This window comes from Ictidomys tridecemlineatus, chromosome 6 (genome assembly GCF_052094955.1).
Source record: "Ictidomys tridecemlineatus isolate mIctTri1 chromosome 6, mIctTri1.hap1, whole genome shotgun sequence".
In the NCBI taxonomy this organism is placed as follows: domain Eukaryota; kingdom Metazoa; phylum Chordata; class Mammalia; order Rodentia; family Sciuridae; genus Ictidomys; species Ictidomys tridecemlineatus.
Window position 1 is genome coordinate 88731289 of NC_135482.1, and position 14854 is coordinate 88746142.

The 14854-nt window shown below is 35.2% G+C and overlaps 1 protein-coding gene across 37 annotated transcripts in view; it reads right to left on the reverse strand.

The window, feature by feature from the left end:
- Nucleotides 1–14854, reverse strand: part of Plekha5 (pleckstrin homology domain containing A5) — a 236999-nt gene that overhangs the window by 9801 nt on the left and 212344 nt on the right. For 18 of the 37 annotated variants that reach the window (XM_078015149.1, XM_078015141.1, XM_078015145.1 and 15 more), the window contains 4 exons: nt 14081–14269; nt 12506–12626; nt 4093–4211; nt 303–512 (listed from right to left, as the gene is read on the reverse strand). In XM_078015149.1, the coding sequence (XP_077871275.1) occupies nt 303–512; nt 4093–4211; nt 12506–12626; nt 14081–14269 (639 nt within the window). Of the gene's footprint in view, nt 1–302; nt 513–4091; nt 4212–5766; nt 5837–10140; nt 11376–12505; nt 12627–14080; nt 14270–14854 lie in introns of those variants that run through there. The other 19 variants (XM_078015158.1, XM_078015167.1, XM_078015160.1 and 16 more) reach the window with 6 other exon arrangements.

The window sequence follows — 14854 nt, forward strand, 5'->3', positions numbered from 1 at the left end:
CCTATAATCCTAGTGATTTGGGAGGCTGAGGCAGGAGGATCAAGACACAATATAGCCTCAGCAACTTAGCAAGGTCCTAAGCAACTTAGCAAGACCACCATCTCAAAATTAAAAATAAAAAGAGCTGTGGATATAGCATAGTGGTAAAGCATCCTTGGGTTCAATCCTCGGTACCCCCTGAAAACAAAAACAACCCCCCAAAACTATACTGTAGATCTTCAGAAACTCATTAATCACATAACATTAAAATACAAGTGATTTTTAGATTTATACGAAAGAATAACCAAAAGCAGCTGATGTACCTGAGTAACCCTGAATGGATTATCCCTTAAATTAGAAGGACTTTGTAGGGGTGACTGGTCTAAAGCACCAATAACATTTAATCCTTTCTTCTTTTCTCTTAGGCATGCTTGCTGATGTCTTCTTATTCTTTCCATTTGTTCTTCCACAGTCATCCTAGGTCGAGTACTTTCTGCCAAACAGAGCTGTTCTACTGCACTTCTTGGTCTTTCCTTGAAATTAAAATTAAGCACATGAACATAGAGTAACTTCTGCAAAGGATGATGAACAATATTGTACAGTGTACTTATCTTGTTTTCATAATCAAAAGTGGAAGCTGGAGCTGGGCACAGAGGCATGTGCCTGTAATCCCAGCAACCTGGGAGGTAAGGCAAGAGGATCACAAATTTGAGGCCAGTATCAGCAACTTAGTGAGACCCTGTCTCAACATAAAATTAAAAACAGAACTGGGGATGTAGCTCAATGGTACAGTGCCCAGGGGTTCAATCCCAGTACTGAGAAAAAAAAAAAAAATGGAGAGGTTTTGAATGTCAGTAGAGTAACACCAGAATACTGATTAAGTTATTTTATCCTTAACAGATAATTGGTGATGCATGATCAATAATAGAAAGGAAGAGAAAAAGGAAGATATAAGGAGGGGGTGAGAGGGGAAGCGTGAACGTATGTATGTGTGCATGGAGAATGTATTTTCTTGGTTGAAAAAAATTAAAATAAGAGGGTATGGCTCCTCTGGAGTAAGCTTACCGCAGGACCATAGCTGGGTCATATGGTGGTTCCACTCTTATTTTTTTTGTACCAGAGATTGATTCCACGGCTGCTTAACTGCTGAGCAACCTCCTCAGCCCTTTTCTTTAAATTTTGTTTTGTAGGCATACTAGGGATTGCACTCAGGGGTACTTGATCACTGAGATTCACATCCCCAGCTGTACTTTGTATTTTATTTAGAGACAGGGTCTCACTGAGTTGCTTAGCACCTCACCTTTGCTGAGGCTGACTTTGAATTCATGATCTTCCTGCCTCAGCCTCCTGAGCCTCTGGGATTCCAGGCATGCTTCACCATGCCTGCTGAAATTTTTAAATTTAACCTTTTAAAATTTTATAGGATCTCACTAAGTTGCCCAGGGTGGTCTCGTAACTTCTTGGTGGATTTTTTTTTTTTTTTGTATTGGGGATTGAACCCAGGGGATACTTTACCACTGAGCTACACAATTCAAGTATTTTTTATTTTCGACAGGGTCTTGCTATGTTGGTCATGATCTTGCTAAAATGTTGAGGCTGGCCTCACAGAAATATACCACCAGGCCCAGCCTGGCCTCTTAACTTGAAATCCTCTTACTCAGCTTCTTGGAGTGCTGGGACTTTAGATAAATAAAGGGTTTTAAAAAGCTGAAAAAAACAAAACAATAAAACAAAACAAAACAAAAAACTAAAAAGAGGCCAGATGCAGTGATGCATTCCTATAATCCCAGAAACTTAGGAAGTTTGATGCAGATGAAACACAAGTTTAAAGCCAGCCTCAGCAATTTTGGGAGACCCTATCTCAAAAAAAAAAAAAAAAAAAAAAAAGACTGGAGATATAGCATGTAGTTCAGTGGTAAACCACTCTGGATTTAATTTCCAGTGCTACAAAACAAAACAACACCTAAAAGGTAAACAAAAAGTCTTAATATGTAGAAGAGAATAGATGATTGCAAAGTTAACTACTTTATCAGTATTTTCCTATAATTTTCATTTTTTTTTTTTTTTTGTACTAGGGATTGAACTCAGGGGTGCTTGACCACTGGATTAGGTCTGTCCTCTGAGTGCTAATTCTCTAAATTAACCATCAAGTCACATTCTTAGCCCTTTTTTATTTTGGTACAGAGTTTTGTTAAGTTTCTAAGGCTGGCCTTGAACTTGTGATCCTCTATCTCAGCATCCTGAGCTGCTGGGATTATAGGTTTGCACTACCACGTCCAGCTCTTATCATTTTTAGTAGCAGCTAATTTATGTGTGTCCCAAATATTTTCCATGCATATGCAAAAATGTTGTCACACTGTAACATCCTTTTCCAAGTTACAGTTCTGTACATAACTACTTTATTCTTTCTAAAGAATAAAGAGTCATATTTTAAAAATTATTATTGTGGTTGATTATTTTTCATGTTTATATATTATTGTTATATTATTTTCCATTACAAACAAACAAATGTAGACCAACAAATTTATAAGGGCTGGGTATATAGTTCAATGGTACAGCACTTTCCTACCATGTACAATGTTCTGGGTTTGATCCCCAGCACCACAAATAACAACAAATGCAATTCATAGATGTGTCTCAAATATTATGGAACTTTTCTGTTAAATGCATTGAAAGCATTTTCTTTTGGCACTAGTATCACTTATAAAGGTGTTTCCTATGTCAAGGTTATATACCCATAATCTCCCATATTTTTTTTCCTCCAGTATTTGGGTTAAATATAAGTCTTTCTTCTAGTATTTAAGATAATTATAAAACAACATCTACTATAATCTTTCTGTTTGCTTTCAATACGCTTTGTATATTTCTTTTTCTCTTGATTTGCTATTTTACCATTACGATTAAAACAAACAAAAAAACCTCCAACCCTTCCAATTTATAAAAATTGCCCCTCCCTCTCTTAATTAATACTACTGTAGAACCATGACCACTAATGTTCATACTGGTACATAGCTATGATTTTTATTCTATAATCATTATTTTTACAGGTCTTTATATTTTTGTACTAATTGAAACTCCTTCCTCCCTCCCTTTCTTCCTTTCATACTAGGGATTGAATCCAGGGGTGTTCTACTTTGAAGTGACATCTTGAGGCCTTTTTATTTTTCTTATTTTGAGAGACAAGGTCTTGCTAAGTTTTCTAGCCTGGACTTGATTTTGAGATACTCCTGTCCCAGGTTCCTGAGTCACTAAGATTACAACTGTATGCTACTATGCTTAGTTTATATTCCTTGTATATAAATTTATCAGTTTTTTTGGCATATACTTTATGTATGTATATGCCATTACACTAATACCATTCAATAGCCATATATATCAGTCTTTTCTTTTTTAAAAATTTTTTTTTTAGTTATAGGTGGACACAATGCCTTTATTTATTTTAATGTGGTGCTGAGGATCAAACCTAGTGCCTCACCCATGATAGGCAAGCACTCTAGCTAACACTGGGCCAAACCCCAGCACCTCAGTCTTGTTTTATACCCTAAAATTATCTTATTTATAAAGACAAAAAGTAAAAGTTTGCAATCCAGAGCTCTCGAGAATACTTAGGAGATACGTAGTTAAGAATTCTCAGCATCTTCCTGAGAATATTACATAAGTTTAGAATCAGACTGAATGAAAGGAGTATCACATGAAAATGTAAAACATAGGATTTATTTCCCTGTCCCAATTCACATTTTTCAACAATAGCTAAAAGGCCCTGCAACTTCAGGATAGTTAGGAAATTCATTAAATTTTGAGTGGCTTCAGGATATATCTGACAGGTTTATCAAGGAAATTCTTATTAGTATTAAGAGATGAACTATAGGGCAACCAACAAAGAATAGATTCCATAACACTGGAGACTACATGTGAAGGCTGATTAAAAAAAGATATCTTGATTAGGCCTGTCCTCTGAGGTGCTAATTCTGTAAATGTAATTGAAAAAATTACCAAGTATTTCTTAGAGTATCTAAATAGAATTCTGATAAAAGGCTATAAATAGAAAAATAAAAGAAAACAATAGATACGCTTGAGAATCTAATTTCCAGAAGCTAATTTCTAGTTAAATACCGTTCTTAGATCCATCATCTTCTTAGTTTTCCTCAAGGTTACATATGAAGCTATTGTCGAAGATTCGGGTGTAGGTGATTTTGTTCTTGGAGAAACTATTCCAACAGGAAAGTGGGAACCTGAAAATTAAAATGGCATTAAGTTCTATAAAATATCATTTTATAAACATGGCTTTCTTTTGATATACTTAATTTCTGTGGCTTTTATTTAATTGTGTATTTTCTGTGTTGTTGGGACTAAACTTTGCACATGGTGGACAAACACTCTACCACTGAGCTACACCCCAGCCCTCTGGAAGATTTTACAATCAGAAGGCAAATTTATTATTTGAAAAGAGCCATAAGATAGTCAATTATATTACAAGAAAAATTTAGGGTTAATTTACAAATAAAGTTTTACAGATTGACAAATGACATTAAATCATTAACTATATATAAAATACTCTTTTTTTTGTTGCAATGGTACATCTCCATTATCATCTTAACTAGTTAGTATAATGCATTCACATAAAACAAATTATGAAAGTTATGGTCCACCATTCAACTGAACAATTTGTTACTGTCCTGTGAATCAAATTCCTAAAGAGGGAAGTAGGGGTTTTTGACATAATAGATACTATTCATTAACGAGCTATTGGTTATTTGGAAGTTTTGTTTTGTTTCATTTGTTTGGTACTGGGGATTGAACCCATGGACACTTAACCACTGAGCCACATCTCTAGCCCTTTTTATTTTTTATTTTGAGACAGTTCTTGCTAAGTTTCTGAGGCTAGCTTTGAATTTGCAAAACTCCTGCTTCATCTCCCGGAACTGCTAGGATTATAGGCATGTGGCATAATGCCCAGCCCCCAATACTTTTCTTTATTTTTGAGAAAGGGTCTTGCTAAGTTCCTGAGTCTGGTTTTAATCTTCTGATCTTCCTGCCTCATCTTCCCAAGTCACTGGGATTACAGCTGTGTGCCACTATGCCTGGCTGGATATTTGGAAATTGATAATGATTCTTGCATGAATTTTGTTGCCTATTTTGCAATGTCTAGTTCAGTCTGGATCTACCATTCACTCAGAACCATGGGCTGCATATCACAATTATCTCTTTGGTTTCTAATATGTTCAGGTTAACCACAAAGATCCCAACTTCATTTTCATGTCATCTCTGGTATACATACGCAAAATATGGATTCCTGCTCATACAAACATAAAGCAAAGTACTAGACCATAAGAGGTTGGAATGTGTTGAACAGATTTTTGGCTGAATGATTCCTTTCACTGACTATATCAGAGAAATTCCCTTTGTTTGGTATGTTTTGACTTTTGAGTTTTGATTTTAGAATGTTTTAGAATACATATGCAGGAATAAATTATTTAATTATTTTTAAAGGAATAAATTCTACAACTGAATATATGAGATAAATTATAACTCAGAATAACTCTTGCCCTCTTGTTTTCCATTCCGCTGGGTGTGGTGGCACACACCTGTAATCCCAGCGGCTTGGGAGGCCGAGGCAGGAGGATCGAAAGTTCAAAGCTAGCCTCAGCATCTTAGTGATGAAAGACCCTGTCTAAAATAGAAATAAAAAAGGCTGGGGATATGGCTCAGTAGTTAAGATCCCCTGGGTTCAATCCCCAGTACCTAAAAAAAGAAAAAAACAACAAAAAAACCCTTTCCCAGCATTACCTTTAAAACCTGTTCTTGGGTCTGGGGTTGTGGCTCAGTAGTAGAGCGCTTGTCTAGCATGCGTGAGGCACTACATAAAAATAAAAACAAATAATAAAGGTATTGTGTCCATCTACAACTAAAAAAAAAAAATCCTGTTCTTAATTCTCCCTGATCTTATCTCTTCAGAAGTTAATAGCTACTGAATTACATGTCTTTCTAACGTTGAGTCTCTGAAAATGATACCCCAAGTAAAGGTCTCAGAAGCAAAAATTTTCTCTGACTTCTTGTCCTCCTGTTTCTTATTCCGCAATTCTCCATCAATGAAGGCCTTAGAAACTAGAATTCCCCTTCCCTAAGACAGATCACAATAACCAGAACCCTTGTTTTCCCCAAAGTCAATCATAAAACCTAAACATATATTAGCAAAGAAAAAAAAATTCTGAGCTACATATTTGAGTAGGTCATAATATCTCCATCTGGAAAAGGTATTGCCCCATATTTGGAAGGAAAGAATGTTGCTCAAAGAGGCCAAGAAGAATCTAAATAGACAAGCCTTGCTAGGTTCCCCCTACCTCCCTCATTTATTACTGTTTGATAATTCTTTTTGTCCAACCACAGTTCTACAAGGATGTCCATGGTTCACTGAACCTAAGCAAAAAAAATGGATAGTTTACCATTTGTATCTTTAATTTGAAGGCTTGGTTCACTATAAAACTATCCTCATATAAATCTGTTATGCTTTTTTTCTTGCTAACCATTTTTTTGTTAGAAGGGTTGTTGGCTATTGGCTATGACCCTCTGAATTCCTAAAATATACATTTCATTTTGCATATTTTAACATTTATATACATATATATATCTCTATATACACATACATATATACATTTGAATAAAAAAAAGACCTGGTGATATAGCTCAGTAGTAAAGTGATCGTGGGTTCAATGCCCAGTATGTACTGTGACCCCAAGTCAATTTTTAGTAGCTTTAAGTTTTACAGGATTTTTTTCATTGTCTGGCACTGGGGATCAACACAGTGGTACTTTGCCACTGAGCTACATTCCCAAGCCGTTTTAAAATATTATTCTGAGACAGGGTCTTAGTAAATTGCTTAGACTGGCCTGGAGATTATGATTCTCCTGCCTCAGCCTATCGAGCTCCAGGATTACAGGTTTGTGTGCCATTATACTTGGATGGAGGGTTTTTTTGTTTGTTTGTTTTTCATGGCACTGGAGATTGAACTCAGGGCTGAGCATGCTAGGCAAGCACTGAGTTACACCCTCAGCCCTATTTGTTTTGAAACAAGGACTTGCCAAGTTGCCAAGGCTGGCCTCAAACTTGTGATCTTCCTGCTTCAACCTCCAGAGGAGCTAGGATAATAGGTGTGTGTTTACACATGATGTTCTGGATGATTTTTATAAACACTACATAGCTATATTTAATCCAGTTTGACAATCTTAATTTTTATGGTATTGGGGACTGAACCTAAGGCCTCAAATATGCTAGGCAAGTGCTCTATCACTGCACTACATTCCCAGTCTTACAATGTTATTTCAAGTGAATCATTTGATTTAATTTGCTGTAATTTCTTTTGTTTTTGGTACTGGAGATTGAACCCAGGGGTGCTATACTACTGAGCTACATCCAAGTTCTTTTTATTTTGATACAAGATCTTGCTAAGTTATTGAGGTTGGTCTTTTTTTTTTTTTAAAGAGAGAGTGAGAGAAGGAGAGAGAGAGAGAGAGAGAGAGAGAGAGAGAGAGAGAGAGAGAGAGAGAGAGAGAGAGAGAGAGAGAGAATTTTTAATATTTCTCGGCGGACACAACATCTTTGTTTGTAAGTGGTGCTGAGGATCGAACCCGGGCCGCACGCATGCCAGGCGAGCGCGCTACCGCTTGAGCCACATCCCCAGCCCCTTGAGGTTGTTCTTAAATTTGTAATCTTTTTGCCTTGTCTTCCAAGTTGTTGGAACATTGCCCAGCTTAGTCTGTTGTCATTTCTGATATACTTAGATTTATTTCTGCTAATTTAATTTTGGCTTTGCATTTTTTCCATCTTCTAATTTCTCCTCTTTCTTCTTTTGGATTATTTTGCCTTACTTTTGTTTCTCTACTTTGGAAGCTGGAGAAACTTTTAATTTTATATCTAATCATGTATACTTAAACTGATAAAGTCTAAAGTTAGTAAAGATACTATCCTCCGGAACAAAGTAGAGCCCTTATATTAATACCGATGAACATCCTTTTGATTTTTTTGTTTGTTTGTTTTTTTTGGTGGTGCTGGGGATTGAGCCCAGGGCCTTGTGTATGTGAGGTAAGTACTCTACCAATTGAGCTATATGCCCAATCCCCTCCTTCTGATTTTTATGCTGCTTTTGTCCACTATTTAATTCAACTTTTTAAGCTCCAGATTACCTTTGTGTGTGTGTGTATGTGTGTGTGTGTATGGTGCTGGGGATTGAACCTACAGCCTTGAGTATACAATGCCAGTACCATACCACTGAGCTACATCCCCAGCCATGAAAAAATACATTTTTACTTGGGTTATATACAGTCAATGTTGTTTAGGTTTACTCATTTACTTACTACTTTAATTCCTTCTTAGACTACCATATCTGATTTCATTCCTTCCACCTAAAATACCGTAGAGCTCTCTTAGCTGACATTCAGTAAATGGAAAACTCGCCTGGTTATTATTAGTATTTACCAAATGATCCAAGTTTTGAAAAAAACAAAATGTATATTGAAAGTACAGATCTTCAGTGTGAAACCAATGAGGTTTTTTTCTTTTCTGGGGTACTGGGGATAGAACCCAGGGGTGCTTAATCACTGAGCCACATCCCCAGCCCTTTTTATATTTTAAGACAGTGCCTCTCTGAGTTGCTTAGGGCCTTGCTAAGTTGCTGAGGCTAACCTCAAACTTGTGATCTTGCTGCCTCAGCATCCTGAGTTGCTGGATTATAGGCATGTGCTACTGCGCCTGGTTTGATGAGATCTGGATAAAAGTACAAGCCTGTGTAATCATGTCAACCAAGATACAACTGTCTACATCCCCAAAAAGATCGTCTGTCAATCCCACCCTTTACTAAAGGCAAACACTTTTCTATATTTATCACTAATAGATTACTTCTACCTGTTCTGAAACTTTATAAAGGGAACCACACAGTATGTTTCTCTTGTGTTAGGCTCCTTTTAACTTAACAATCTTTCTTTCTTTTTTTTGTTTTATTTTTTAGGCATAGTTAGACACAATGCCTTTATTTTATTTATTTATTTTTATATGGTGCTGAGGATCAAACCCAGGGCTTTGCACATGCTAGGTGAGCACTCTACCACTGAGCCCCAACCCCAGCTCCAACATTCTTTATTTTGATATTTATGTGTTGCTAAGATTCATATATGCTGTACATATCTGAGTAATTTAACTGCTGAGGAATATCAGTTTATTAATCACAGTTATCTCCAGTTTTTATCTATTGTGAATTAAAGCTGCTATAAAATTATAAAATGTACAAGGTATAAAAATGTCTAAGTCTTTCTGAGAATTGATGTTTCCACCTACTTATTTCCCTTTCTCCTTCCTTTTTTTTCTGTTTTTTTTTTTTTAAATGGTATCATGTGTACTGAACATAGGGGTACTCTACCACTAACCTACATCACGAGCCCCTTTTTATTTTGAGACAGGATCTTCCTAAGTTGATTAGTCTGGCCTTGAACTTTGGATACTCCTGTCTCAGCCTCCTGAGTTGCTGAAATTAAAAGCATGTGCTACCGCACTGGCTTTACTTTTCTTAGGTAAATATATAGGAAATCATATGATAACTGAACATCTAAATTTATACTTGATCTTAAGTCAAAAGGCCAGTAAGTGATGAATATTTAACTTTATAAGAAACTGTCAAACTGTTGTTCCATCTTATACTTCCATCAGAAATGTGTGACTTCTAATTGTCTTACATCTTAATCAATACCAGTTGGTATCAGTCTCAGTTTAACCTTTCTAGAGGGTAAGAATTATGGTTTAAAATTGCATTAAATTTGCATTTGCTTTACAATTAGTACGTTCTAATTTTTTTTTGTGTACTTACTAATCATTTGTATATCATACTTGTTTTTTTTAAATTTTTTTTTATCATACTTGTTAAGGGCCCAAATCTTCTGCTCATTTATTATTGGGTTGATTGTCTTTATTAGTAATTTGGGGAGTTGTTTATATACTCTGGACATAAGATTTCTGTCAAAACATGTATTGATAGTATTTTCCCTTATTCTGATGGGCAGAAATTTTACATTTGGATGAACTACAACAAACCAGTTTCATTGAAAGTATAGTCCTTTAAGAGTCCAACTTTATTTTTTTTTAATAATTTTTTTTTAGAGAGAGAGAGAGAGAGAGAGAGAGAGAGAGAGAGAGAGAGAGAGATAGAAATTTTAATATTTATTTTTTTAGTTTTCGGCGGACACAACATCTTTATTTGTATGTGGTGCTGAGGATCGAACCCGGGCCGCACGCATGCCAGGCGAGTGCGCTACCGCTTGAGCCACATCCCCAGCCCCAAGGGTCCAACTTTATTTGACAATGTTTCCTAACAAGATTCCTAATATGTTCAGGCCCTGAACTTTGTCGTGTTATAAGATGAAAGCTGACTCTAGTGCTCCACTTTAACTTGTAGATCCTCATATAATTATTGGTCTCTGAGTATTCCTTTCTTTATTTTTTCTCAATTGGTTGATGTTTCTAAAACAAACAATCAAACCCCAAAACAAGGAAAAAAATTTTAAAAATGGTATTGGGTTGGGCACAGTGGAACATGCCGGTAATCCCAGCAGCTTGGGAGGCTGAGGCAGGAGGATTGTGAGTTCAAAGCCAACCTCAGCAATGAGGTGATAAGCAACTCAGCATAGATCCTGTTTTGAAATTAAAAAAAAAAAAAAAAAAAGGCTGGGGATGTGTGGGGATGTGGCTTAGTGGTTGAGTGCCCGGAGTTCAATCCCTGAACCGCCCACCCCCACATAAAAAAAGCCGTTGGTCTGCATTTGTAATCACACACTGTTGGAGAATTGGCTGAAGTTGAAGTTGGCCATATTACCAAAAATATTATTTTCCTTTGCTTGTAGTCTAGCTCCCCCACATATCTATAATAATATCCATCAAATGATAAAAAATAACTATGGCTTTTTAGTTTATGTATAGGAAAGTAAAATATTAATAAAGATTTCAATGAAGAAAAGATAAAATTTAGGAAGAGAATGAGAAAAATATAAATATCAAGTTTTGCTGGGTCTGGTGGTGTACACCTGTAAGTGCACACCTCGGAGTCTGAGGCAGGAGGATCACAAGTTCCAGGATAGCCTCAGCAATTCAGTGAGGCCCTAAGCAACCTAGTGAAATCCTGTCTCAAAAGAAAAATTAAAAGGCCTGGGAATGTAAAGCACCCCTGGGTTCAATGCCTAGTCCCATATATATATATATATGTTTAGCATGCAACAAGGTCCTGGGTTTAATTGCCAGAAACCCCCATCCCAATGTGATGTTAGATGACCCAGAAAAATACTCCAATTATGGAAAAATCTATGTGAACATTACCTTTTATGTGTTTTTCATACTTAACTTTATGATCCTTCAGCAGACTATGAGAATCAGTCAGGAAATAATAAATAGCATTTATTTTTATGAAAGTTTTTATACTTTGCCATCTTTGCTATATCTTTGAATAAATATGAAAACATACACACATGTACTTTTTTTGGTGAATCATTTCAAAATAAGCTGCCAATACTTTTCTCTTTAAGTTTTTCAGAATTCACTTATATTTTTCTACGTAACCACTATAATATGATCATGCTATTAGCTAACATCCAGAACCATGTTTATATTTCCGGAATTGTCCCAAGAATGTTTTTATAGTTCTTCCTTTTTTTATTGTTAAATAATTTTTTAGTTGTAGATAGACATAATACCTTTATTTTATTTATTTTTATGTGGTACTGAGGATTGAACCCAATGCCTCACATGTGCTAGGCAAGCATGCTACCACTGAGCTACAACCCCGGCCCATAGTTCTTCCTTTTAAATAATGTTCCAGACAAATTTCAAGCACAACTTCATAATCTTTGTTTTTGAAGGGATTGATCCTATGTGTTCCCACATGCTAGGAAAACTCTCTAGCACTGAGCTATATCTCCAGCCTGAGTTTTTTCTTTTAAAATCTTTTTAATCTAGAAGAATCCTCTTGGCTATCCTTTTCTTTACGACACTGACTTCTTGAAGAATGAACAGCATTAAGCATTACCACCAGAAGAGTTTGTATAGTTAAGAAAAAGTATTATTTTGAAATTTATTTTTAAACAAGTGTGTGGAAATTTGTTTTAGCCATTGTGCTCAAGAATAATTTTGAAATTGGAAAAAATAACTTAGTAAATGCAAAGCTTTTAAAAAGTTTGGCATCAACTTATTTTTCAGTAAAACCTAACCTGATCTGATACTTTTTAGTCTATACTCCACTTAAGATGACTATTCCAGACACATCAATGAATTTAAAAAAGGGTGCTGCCTCATGCCTATTTGAGATGACGTATGGTTTTTTGTCAATGTTATCTTCCTAATATCTGAAAATTTCCCAAATCAGAAATTCATGAGACTCCAAAAGTTTCAGATAAAGGACTGTGAATCTGTATGGGTACTGGGTCAACATGTAAACTGAATATAATACTAAAGTATCTGAAAACAAAACAAAAAAAGGAGATAAAACATATCTGACCTTTAATAACTGGAGTTTCCGTCTCTGAAACAGGTTCTGATTTTTCTTCTCCATTAGATTCATCAACCTCTGCCACTGTTGTTAACTCTGGTTCACTCTTGTAGAGTCTATAGTCTGGACCCTTGAAAAGAAGACAAATAATAATTAAAAAAAAAAAAAAGCAACAAGTTTCTTTCTTTCTTGTGATTCTTGGGACTGAGCTCAAGGGCATATGAACTATACCCTTAGTCCTTTTTACTTTGTGAGAAGAGTATCATTAAAATTGCCAAGATTGGCCTAGAAATTTGTGAGCCTCCTACATCACTGGAATTACACTCCTGTGCCACTAATATCTGGCTATAAATTCATTTAAAAATGTTTACCATTAAAAAGACTCAAATCAAACTCTTAAAAACTACAAGTCCCAGTTGGCTATCCTGGATATAACAGAACTAATACATAAAGAACAACTAAGTAGAAAAAATTAATTTGAAAGATTTTTTAATTAGTAAAAGTTTTGTTTTAAAATTAAGAATATTTCTGTTAGGGACAAAGTCACTTTTTGTTTTTGGTGCTGGGGATGGATTGAACCTAAAGGCCTAACATACCACTAGGCCATCCTTTGCTGCAAAATCACATTCTTATTATGGTATATCTTAGGTCTAAAAATAATCTTATCACTCAGTAATACAATTTTCATTTAAAAGGTGATCTGATTAAGTGAGATACATCCCAGCAGTGAATTTCTCTCAGGAAACAGTTTATTTTTTCTCACAATTAGCTTATTCCTTTTTTTTTTTTCTTTGCAGTATTGGGGATTCAACCCAGGGGTGCTTTACCACTAAGCTGCATCCCCAGTGCTTTATATTTTTGATTTTGAGACAGGGTTTCACCAAGTTGTCCAGCCTGGTCTCAAAATTGTGATTCATCTATCTTAGCCTCTGGAATCACAGGTTTGCACCACTGTGTCTGGCTCAATTGTTTTTCTTATTTTCTTTTCCTTGACAATTACATTTCACATTTATTTGCATAATTCCAAACCTCTTATTTCCATGTCCCAGGGGTAATATCTTTCCTTGGCAATGTGTATATCTTTGAAGGGTTTTCCTATACCAAGCTTCCTAAGTCTTAACTCTTGTGCCATTTCTAGTATAAACCTTTTTCATTCTCCATTCTTTTTGATCTAAAGATTCCTGCTACTGAGAAGGCTGAGGTAGGAGGATTTCAAGTCCCAGGCTAGTCTGGGCAACTTAGATTCCATCTCAACAGCAACAATATCAACAAAAACCATGATTATGCCTCTAACATCCTAAAATGGAAATTCAAAAGGTATAGTTCTTTCAACATGTACAAAGTAACCATTTTATGAAAAGACATTATGAAATTATGAAACATTAAGATTATGAAAATATTAAAAAGTGAGAATGATAAAATCAAAATAGGAAAAACACAAATGATAAAACTATATATAAAACAAAAGCTCCAGTTAAAATTGGTATTATAAAACTATACTTTGAATATAAAATAAATTAATTTTAAAAAATGAGAGGGCATGTGTGATTGATTGATTATTCTGTGGCTATTCCAGCCACTTACACAGTGAGATCCATTTCTTGGATATCCTTGAACTTGATGAATCTTCTTTTCTTCAGGAAGATGCACTGGGCCCCTGCTATAACAGAGCAAGGAGCTGCTATCACTGGGCAGAGGGGGGATTATGGGAGGCTGCTCTGTAAAGTCATAGGACCGAGGAAGTGGAGGACGAGGTGGGACTACTTCCTCTTCCTAAAGATTGTAGAATAGTCACCTTATTTAGACAAGCAGATTAAATTAAGCATATCTAAATTCTTTGCAATGGTATATTAACCTAAATTTACTCTAAGATATTTAAAGGGATACTGCCAAGCCAAAATCTCAAAGAGAAAAGTGAAAGCCAAGATTTTAATGATAGCTAATAATTGGGTTTTAAGTGTTTTTGGTTTTATTTTCCCATAACATATAAGTAGTTTTACACTAAAACTCAACAATGAAACAGATTACTGAGTGAAACTACTCCATTTCGTTTAAAAAAGAGAAGAAATAATTAGTTTAAAAAATCTTATTAATATTTTTGCAATTTTTATGAGAGAAAAAGAAACATTTCTTTTTGACATCACACAAAATTCAAAAACCATAGATTGTTTCACTTAGGTTGACAGTATCTCTTTGTAGTGCTATTTTCTTAATGCCATGCATAAGACCAAGTAAACTTATCAATCATCCTACAAATTTTACAAACTATAAGAAACCATGATAAATATTCAAATTACTTAGAAAAAGAATGACAATGTTAAAGATCTAACATGAATGAAAAGCACTACTTTTTTTTTT